This window comes from Cyprinodon variegatus, unplaced genomic scaffold (genome assembly GCF_000732505.1).
Source record: "Cyprinodon variegatus isolate N-32 unplaced genomic scaffold, C_variegatus-1.0 Scaffold7, whole genome shotgun sequence".
NCBI lineage: Eukaryota > Metazoa > Chordata > Actinopteri > Cyprinodontiformes > Cyprinodontidae > Cyprinodon > Cyprinodon variegatus.
In genome coordinates this window covers 2878616-2888190 of record NW_015150460.1, presented here as the reverse complement: position 1 = coordinate 2888190, position 9575 = coordinate 2878616, and the positions used below count along the sequence as shown (strand labels likewise).

At 38.5% G+C, this 9575-nt stretch overlaps 2 protein-coding genes across 4 annotated transcripts in view; one reads left to right on the top strand and one right to left on the bottom strand.

Annotated features, from left to right (window-relative positions):
• The window catches only part of LOC107085717 (adenosine deaminase CECR1-A-like), a 12179-nt gene extending 6528 nt beyond the window's left edge, over positions 1–5651 (top strand). Inside the window, exons 6-11 of one of the 3 annotated variants that reach the window (XM_015376220.1) lie at positions 308–398; positions 482–590; positions 4467–4624; positions 4691–4893; positions 5270–5394; positions 5429–5651. In XM_015376220.1, coding sequence (XP_015231706.1) covers positions 308–398; positions 482–590; positions 4467–4624; positions 4691–4893; positions 5270–5357 — 649 coding nt within the window. In that variant the 3' untranslated portion in view covers positions 5358–5394; positions 5429–5651. Of the gene's footprint in view, positions 1–307; positions 399–481; positions 591–4466; positions 4625–4690; positions 4894–5269 lie in introns of all 3 variants that reach the window. The other 2 variants (XM_015376230.1, XM_015376210.1) reach the window with 2 other exon arrangements.
• galnt8 (polypeptide N-acetylgalactosaminyltransferase 8) overlaps positions 4914–9575 on the bottom strand; it is a 17472-nt gene continuing 12810 nt past the window's right edge. The window contains exons 6-12 of the mRNA XM_015376198.1: positions 7243–7357; positions 6671–6856; positions 6402–6539; positions 6129–6224; positions 5704–5871; positions 5431–5626; positions 4914–5396 (exon numbers count right to left, since the gene is read on the bottom strand). Of these exons, the coding sequence (XP_015231684.1) occupies positions 5456–5626; positions 5704–5871; positions 6129–6224; positions 6402–6539; positions 6671–6856; positions 7243–7357 (874 nt within the window). The 3' untranslated portion in view covers positions 4914–5396; positions 5431–5455. The remainder of the gene's footprint in view (positions 5397–5430; positions 5627–5703; positions 5872–6128; positions 6225–6401; positions 6540–6670; positions 6857–7242; positions 7358–9575) is intronic.

The following is a 9575-nucleotide window of genomic DNA, read 5'->3' as shown; positions in this document are numbered from 1 at the left end:
CAGGATGCGCACACAACAACAAAAAAAATAGGAACAAAGGGATAATGTATCACATACTGCACGGATATTAAGGTTTGTATAACATTCTATATATGTTTGAAATGGCCAAACAAGAAACAAACTATGAAGTCATGGTGCCAGATGCATGTTGGGGGTCTAAAATGCTGTTATCTTGAGCAGATTCAGATATGTTCACCAGCTTGAGGTGTAAAGTGCTATTTCTCATTTGTGCCCGCTATTTAAAATATTTGTGCTAGGGGTTTGTTATTAAACCCATGGTTTCAAAAGCATTTGTTGTTCTCTTCAGGGCTCTGGGCGTATATGAGGTCAAAGCTGCCGTGACGGAAGCCATACAGCTGAAAAAGGACTTCCCAGATGTTGTAGCAGGATTTGACTTGGTAAGATCAGTTTAAACCTGTGTGGGCTCCTAGACGGACCAGTGTTTAACAACTCCACCTTCACCTGTTGGTATGGGTTCCAGGTTGGCAGGGAGAACAGTGGAAGGACTCTTTGGTACTTCAGAGAAGCCCTTTCCTTGCCAGCTGAACTGGGGGCATCACTGCCGTACTTCTTTCATGCAGGAGAAACAGGTCAGTGTTTCTTAATATAAATTATTTAAGGGTTAATTTATCAATGATTGTGTGCGATCTAAAGGTGTAGGTAAGCAAAAGATATTTTAGATTGATGCACACAGCCAAGCCAAGTACTTCCAGCTAGCTTATCCATCCAAGATGGATGGCATTATAGATGCACTGGCTGTGATATCTCAGTTTTAAGGAAAATTTCACAGGACTTTATTGTTCCTTAAGGAGCGTTCACATCAAGCTTTTAGCTAGCAATGCATACAGGCGTACATTGTACCTTTTATTAAAAAAAAAGACAAATTGTTCCTATTGTTTTTCGGATGTACAGCTTTGGCGCGCTCTAATTTTTCCCTGGAAACTTTGCTCAAATATTCAAAATTTCACAAGCAGCAGATGCTGGAGTTGGAAAAATGTAATTTTTGCTGCTCGATGCGCCATATAAACCAATCAGAGAAGCTGAACTTGGAGCTGGCAGGGAGACAAACACCGCTGCTGATGCAGATTGCTATGATCACTCCATTGAAACTGTTCATTAATGCCTAAATTAACTTAAAATGTTGAAACCGTCCAACAAAATATGTTCGCTTTTATTATTGTGGTGCCTGCAGTTTTGTACCATATACTGGAACAACGCTAACATCTACTTCCAGTAGTGGAAAAAACCTGCCTGAGGCAGCTGCTGCTGGATTCCCAGTGACAGTGCATCATCGCTATGTGGGGTCTGCTTACCTCCGACAGCAAAATAATATTACAAGGCAGCATTGTAATCTTGAAAAACTGAATACACAGTTTTCAAGTGGTTCTTCTCGCATAAAATTATATTAAAACTACTTTTTACCCACTTAACACAGCAAATACTGCAAAGCCGCTCTCTGCCATTGAACACAGGAGCAGCAGAAGTGTACAAGCATCAAAAATGAAGCAGCAGAAGCTTTTTTTATGTTTAATTTGCGATGTGAACGTAGCATTACACTTTCTGATTGTTTGAATTAACCTATGAAACATAATATTGTACCTAAAATGATCCCATGTCTTCCTTATCAAATTTCCACCTCTAGTCAAACACACATCTCATAATCAGGACAAAAGTAGTGCTTGAACAAAGACAAAAAGTTAGCTGCATTCTACCTCAAAACGCAGGAAATAACATTTCAGAGAGTCTACATTTCAAAAATTTCCTGGCCCCCGCCACGCCTCCCAAAATGTAAATATGAGATATGCCGAGGCGTACACCCTATGAAATATTCCTAGAGAAAAGCTTGCTGCACTTTAAACATGGCTGGAGTAAGACCAATGATTTATGTTATCCCAATGTAGAGGCACGTTCAGGAGCGAAGCGCTGCAAAAACACTGTAAAGGTGTTATTCCTAGTGATGCGGTCGTTGCGATGAGGCTAATTGGAGTAAAAAGTGGGAGTGAACATAGCCTGAGGTGGATGGCAAGCTATATACGCTAGAGTTTGTAAATCTGAAATCATCTGTTTTTCTATCACATCAACCAACCAGAGACAAAGTAAGGCTTTTTTTTCCTCAACTTTAGTCCTTAAGGCACACTGGTCTGCATATTCTGGATGTTTTCCAGCTTTCCCATACCTAGACTTAGAGACTATCTGTCAAAATTTGACATTAAATATAAAAAATCACCCCCATAATTAAGCTTTATTCTGCAAACCTGTTGAAGAGCGCCTTTATAAACCCTGATCTATCTTCATTGGGAGCTTATATATTTATAAAGTAAACAGCGGCTCTATTAGTTGTCCCATTTACCAATAGAAATCTGCCCTCTCTCTTTATGTACTAATATTTAAGCAGAAGTGACAACTAACAAAGTAGAAATACTTCGTTACTTAAGAAGAATTTCTTTCCATCTATACTTTACTGGAGTAACAATTTTTTTACGTAACTTTTTCTCTCCCTTACATTTTTCTGCAATTATCTCTACATTCTACTCCTTGCATTTTAAAAATAGACTCGTTAGTTTTATTTCTTTTGAGCTAATTTTCGTTCTGTCCTGTTGGTATTTAAAAAAATAAAAAACATCAGAATTGTTTATTTTTTGTGGTTGGACTCGGTGCTGAACCAACTTGCTGTTCAACACATACCAAAATAAATCGTTTTTAGAGAGGATGCAAAGTTATAAAATAAGGAAATTACGTATAAGGAAATCATCATCCAAAATTGTAGAAAAATGTTCCTATAATATAGTGCAGTAACAAGTTTAAAGCTTCTGTCCTTCACATTGTTTTCTGCAATACTTTTATACTTTAACTAATTTTAAAAATGATACTTTTACACTTCTACTTGAATAAAAGGCTTAATTTGATACTCTAACTTCTACAAAAGTGTTTTTAACAGTAAAAATTATACTTCAGTATTAAATATAAAAAACTTTTGACACCTTTGCATTTTAGTAAAGTTAATTTGACTATGTAGTAAAATGGCAACATCCGTTTTCCTACCTGAATCATGTGAGGAGTAATAAACTTTATAAGCCCAAGACTTGTTTAATTTGTTACTCATAACCAATAAAAAAATGTAGTAGTGTAGTGTCCGCCTGTATCAGAGGCAGAGACGGTCAACTAAAGGATGGTACCAGATGATTGAGTAAAATGGAAGAGGAAAATTACGGTGAAGAAATTAGATAAAAATAACAACGCTACGCTGTGCAGCATTTTGAAGTATGCCGAGACTGAAACTCAAAAGCTCTGTTGTTTTGTTAGATGTAACAAGATCCTCGGGGAACAAGAGGATTAAAATGCAGAAAGCAAAAGTATTTTTAAAAAGTATTGTGAACAAGGAGTTCAGGCGACTGCAGGTTTACTTAAATACTTTGAAAACAGAATTTTCTAGTAATAATAATACAAGCCTTGAGGCAGGCTTAATGGAGACTTTCTATTACAGCGGCTGCATAAAGGAAGGTCTTCTTGATGTATCCCATGGCCTTCATGGGATCCAGAAACTCTTTACTATCCTATTTGTATGTAATTTGGAATCTTGCTCGATAGAGTAATCTGAAGCGCACAGCCGTACGTCAGACAAAGCGGTGCACGCCTTGGTCACACTGGTGGTGTAAACCGGGAAGATTGTGATTCTACTGTTGTAGGTCAGCGAGGTTTGATCTGTGGCTCTCCTCAGAACATCGGCAGCGTCTCCATCAAAATGCAGCTTGGTGATGATCACCTATTGCTCCAGGTCGTCTTTCACTGTATTTTATTTATTGTGATGATTGACATATTGAGGGAAATTCATGGTGGTGAGAGCTGGTTGACATGAAATATTCAGAAAATCTGTATCTATAAGATTTAAAATGAGTATTAAAACTTTTGGCTTCGTCAAATCATTTTGAAATAGTTTCCAAATCTTTATTTTTAAACTGCAGTATGAAGGCACCACCATTTTTACACAGATTGAATGAATATACATTAAAATGTACATAGTTCTGTTTATCCATATTTAGTTCTTAAAAAACCAAGCAAATACGTTGCACAAACTAACTTTTACCATCATTTAAATAATGGATTAATCCCCTTCATTGTTTCAGCCTTACTTCTCTCTATTAACAGCATCCATTTAACATGTTTATGGGTTGATCTGTTGGTCAATGGTTAAAATATTGACTTAGAATGGAAGCTATATTTCAGCTCTGCCAGCATAAATTATGAAGTGTCTGAGATTGATTATGTAATCTGGCTTTAATTTCCCACCTCACTCTTTGTCAGTTTCCCCATCAGGCTTCTATTTGATAAATCACACCCCTAAGTTCTACTAGACAAAAAGGGAAAATCTTTTAATTTACTAATCAGTCAAGCTACACAGTTTAACCAAAGTATGTTGATGGATTTTGTAAACCTAAATAGTTTTAAATTTCTTTGTTTGTGTCTAGATGATGAAGGAACAGACGTAGATCAAAATCTCCTAGATGCTCTGCTCTTCAACACCAGCCGCATTGGGCACGGCTACGCTCTGGCCCACCATCCTCTGGCCAAAGAGATTTCTAGGAAAAGGAACGTCGCTGTGGAGCTTTGCCCCATTTCTAACCAGGTATTCTATCAAAGCTGATCTCTGAGCAGGACATGGACCTGTTCTCATGTTTCTGATGTTCATCAGGTGTTGAAGCTGGTCTCGGACCTGAGGAACCACCCTGCAGCCATGCTGATGTCTGAAGGCCACCCGATGGTGATCAGCTCAGACGACCCCTCCATGTTCGGAACCACTGGGCTCTCTTTTGACTTTTATGAAGCCTTTGTGGGGATCGGAGGGCTGAAGGCAAATCTGGGCACGCTGAAAGAGCTGGTCGTCAACTCCATCAGGTCAGACCAAGTGATTGAACACGCCAGAACAAGTCAAACTGTTTATTTCCAGAAAAATGTGCATTTAGAAGAAAAGCATTGTATTGTCAGTTGTTGTGGTAGATATGTTTCTCTTCCTGTGTGGAAAAAAACAAGCTGTGATGGTTAAACTTTACTTTTGGGTTCATAGAGACTAGGCCACATTGAGTAGTCAACTCTGCAACATTCCTGTAATTCTAAATAATCCAATTTATGACCATCTATTACCATAGAGATGAAGCTGCTCTGTTCTGTGTGCATAAACTAAAGTATCTACATGAGTGAACTCTCCAATAATCAGCTGCTCCTTTGCAAAGTCCATGATTGGTACATTTAGAGCCGTTTACTCTGTTTGCAGGTACAGCTCGCTGCCCGATGAGCTTAAGGACAGAGCTTTCACCATGTGGCAAACCAAATGGGACAGCTTCATCTCTGCTAACTCCTGACTGCCCCGTTACACCTAATCCTGTTTGACTTGAACTATGAATGAGGAAGGATGCTGTCGCCGTGGACCTCCTGGATGAAGCTCCACTTGTTTTTGCGTTTACAGTACCAGTTTCTCTGAAAGACGGTGCAGTTTTTGTGCCGTAACATCGACCACATGTTGCAGCTTCCATCGCTGACCACTGCACTGCTGAAGAACCAGTTTGAGATTCAAGCCTCGCATTGAGATTTCCAGACACCTCTTTGTTTCTCTGTTCTGGATCTGCCCCCCCTGTTCACAAATAAATCTTTAAGTTCCCCTCCAACAAACAAGCTTCTGTTGCATATTTAAGAAGTTATTGTTTTTACCTGTTTGAAGTCCCAAAACATGTGCAGTTTCTTCTGCTCTGCCATTCTACACTGATACAGTCCAGGTAAAGCTCCTAAACCAGGATCCAGCAGACAGTCGCTGCTGTCGTATTTGTGGGATTTGAACCCACCGATGTGCAGTGTCCCATCAGTGTGGTAATGGCAATGCTGGGACAGGAAAAACAAATTATCCACCATCAACAAACATCCTGCTGAAAGCTTCTACACCAGGGGTGTCAAACTGGTTCCAGAAAGGGCCGCGTGGCTGCAGGTTTTCTTTCCAACCAAGCAATAGCATCAGACTCCAATCTAAACAAGGCTTGATGAGATGACTTGAGTCTGATGCTATTGCTTGGTTGGAAAGAAAACCTGCAGCCACATGGCCCTTCCTGGAACCGGTTTGACACCTGTGCTCTACACATTACCTGTGGGGTGAAGAAGTGGCATCCATGTAAGATGGGGATGAAGCCAGGAACTGGGCCCCGATCCACACACTGATCAGGCAGGAGATCATTAATCAGCTGCAAAAACAAACCATGTCACCCAGTGCAAACTGCTGTGATCTCCACAGAACGAAAGGTTATGGCTGCTTAATGAATATAGAGAATTTTTACATTAATTTATTAAATTTTAAAAAAGTATTGCACCACATTTGGGTTTTTGCATCCCAACGTGAAAAGCTTTAGTTTTTGACTTACAGCTCCATAACCAAGCAGGTTGCTCATTGGTTCCAGCATAGGATACACATTATCCAGGTACCACTGGAAGGGCTTACACTTCAGCTTCTCTTTCAGCTTCTTCCTCTCAGAAACATCTCCGATGTCTATCCCATGATTCTGTTCAAATGAGATCACATGAGGCTGTTTGCTTGATCGTTAAGAGTTTGCAGCCTTTCATAAAACCTAATCGAGTTATTTTTGATGATAAAAGATTGAACTCATGTTAGTAATAATCTGATGCATCTTACGCCAATGGGGAGGTTCCAGGCCACTTCCACGTTGTATTTGTAGTCGTCCAGCCACACCTCCGCCACCCGCAGGGCGTTGCGCCTCACGAAGGAGCTCAGATCTCGGGCATAAGGCTTATGAAAGCGTTCAATGTGAGCGATCCTTGAGCAGGGGATTATCTCTATGCTGCCTCCACACAGCCATACCTGCAAAACACAAACTCACTTTAAAAAAGGCTTCCAAGCAGGTTGATTTTTTTTTTTTTTTGAAATCCTGAGAGGGAATGCCTATTAAAGAGCAGGAGCCTATTTCTCCTGGTGCACGCTCTGTTTAAAAGTTGCAGTTTGCATCGCTCATACAAACTTACTTTCCAAAAGAAGATTTGCAATTTTTCCTCCATTTCAGACTCGCCAGCAGTAACTGAAAATGTGGAGGAGCACGTAGGATGGCCTTACGTAAACATATCACCAGAATGATTGACAATTAGGAGGACCCCTTATTTTTAGGATCCACCCAGAAAAAGAACACCCTCCACTATACCTTCGAAACCCCACAGAAAAACAATTCACTGCATTTCTTTTTAAAGTCTCACCCGGATGCCGAGCTCTACATTTTCACCTCCGTATATTTTCATCCCGCCGTCGAGGCTCCCGATCTCACCAAAGAACTTGCGTTCAGCCACCAGTATTCCCATGACAGACGGGCTCCTAGTTTGTACATAGGAAAACAGACTATCAACAACAGCAAGTCAATAAATACTTTTAAATACATCCTTCTGTTGGCAGGAGTAAATATCCAATGGCTGATAAAAATGATAAAAAGTCTTAATACTCATGCATTATGTTCAAGTCTTCCTCGTTAAGTCCTCAAAAGTAGAAGGATGAGACTAGAGTAAACATTACATAACTGTTTTTTGTTAGTTCACCTAACAAGGCAGGCACTTTAAAATAGTCTGAATATTCTTATCAAAGGAAAGGATTTCCTTCAGCATTGAACAATCAGAATATACGTTTTAGAACGAAATAAGTCAACAGGGATGTAGCTAAATGGCGGGCCTCGGGTGGCCATGGCCACCCTAGGAGGTTTTTTGCCTCAATGCTGATCTAATTCACCACCTCTGGAACTAGCAGTTCCCCAAAGGGTGGCAGCACTGATGCTTTTAGTGGAATACTACATTTGATAATTTCACAGTAAACACAGAAAGATCCCAGCATGAAGGTGCCGCATTGCCTGAGTATCAACCCTGCACAATTTTCAGGAATATAAGGTGTCTCAGGGAAATTTACTCGAATCAACTACCGTCTTTATAACAAATGTAGAACGGGGGAAGTGAGGTATGCCATAAAGCTGTCTGCTTCCATTTTTAAACTTTTAAAGTCTCATCTTTTCCCTCTAGTGTTTAATACTCAAAGGGGTGATAGTTGATATAATGTTTTGTTTCTTTTTTTTCTGTTTTGTTTTTACTAATATATATAAGTGAAGTCAGATTTCTTTTTTAGCTAGAATGAGTCATAGTATGACCTCAATTATCTCCTAAAATGACATGGTATAATATGACCTTAAACATAGGCTAAATCGTGTTAAAGTATATCTCCTCAAAAATAGGCTAAATCGAATCATAGTATAGTATGACCTCACAAATAGGCTAAAATTAGTCATAGTATAGGATCACCTCAAAAACACGCTAAAGCGAGTCGTACTATAAAATGACCTAAAAAATTGGATACAAGTCATAGTATAGTATGACCTCAAAAACACGCTAAATTGAGTCATAGTATAGTATGACCTCATAAATTGGCTAAAACAAGTCATAGCATAGGATCACTTCAAAAACACACTAAATCGAGTCATAGTATAATATGATCTTAAGAATTGGCTAAATCAAGTCATAGGATAGTATGACCTCAAAAATAGGCTAAATCGAGTCATACTATCATATCAACTCAAAAATTGATTAAAACAAGTCATAGTGTAATATGACCTCAAAAATTTGCTAAATTGAGTCATAGTATAATATGATCTCACAAATTGGTTAAATCGATTCATAGTATAGTATGACCTCAAAAACACTCTAAATCGAGTCATAGTATAACATGACCTCAAAAATAGGCTCAATCGAATCATACTATAGTATGACCTCAAAAACATGCTAAATTGAGTCATAGTATAGTATGAACTCAAAAACACGCTAAATCGAGTCATAGTGTAGTATGACCTAAAAAGTTGGTTAAATCGAGTAATAGGATAGTATGACCTCAAAAATTGGCTAAATTGAGTCATAGTATAGTATGAACTCAAAAACACGCTAAATCGAGTCATAGAATAGTATGACCTCAAAAACACGTTAAATTGAGTCATAGTGTAGTATGACCTCAAAAGTTGGTTAAATCGAGTAATAGGATAGTATGACCTCAAAAATTGGCTAAATTGAGTCATAGTATAGCATGTCCTCAAAAATAGGCTAAATCGAGTCATACTATCATACCACCTCAAAAATTGATTAAAACAAGTCATAGTGTAATATGACCTCAAAAACCAGTCATAGCATAGCATGACCTCAAAAATAGGCTAAATCGAGTCATAGTATAGCATGACCTCAAAAATTTGCTAAATCGAGTCATAGTATAATATGACCTCAAAAATAGGCTCAATCGAATCATAGTATTGTATGACCTCAAAAATTTGCTAAATTGAGTTATACTATAATATGACCTAAAAAATTGGATAAAACAAGTCATAGTGTAGCATGACCTCAAAAACACGCTAAATTGAGTCATAGTATAATATGACCTCAAAAATAGGCTCCATCTAATCATAGTATAGTATGAAAATTTGCTAAATTGAGTCATAGTATAGTATGACCTCAAAAACATGCTAAATTGAGTCATAGTATAGCATGACCTCAAAAATTTGCTAAATCGAGTC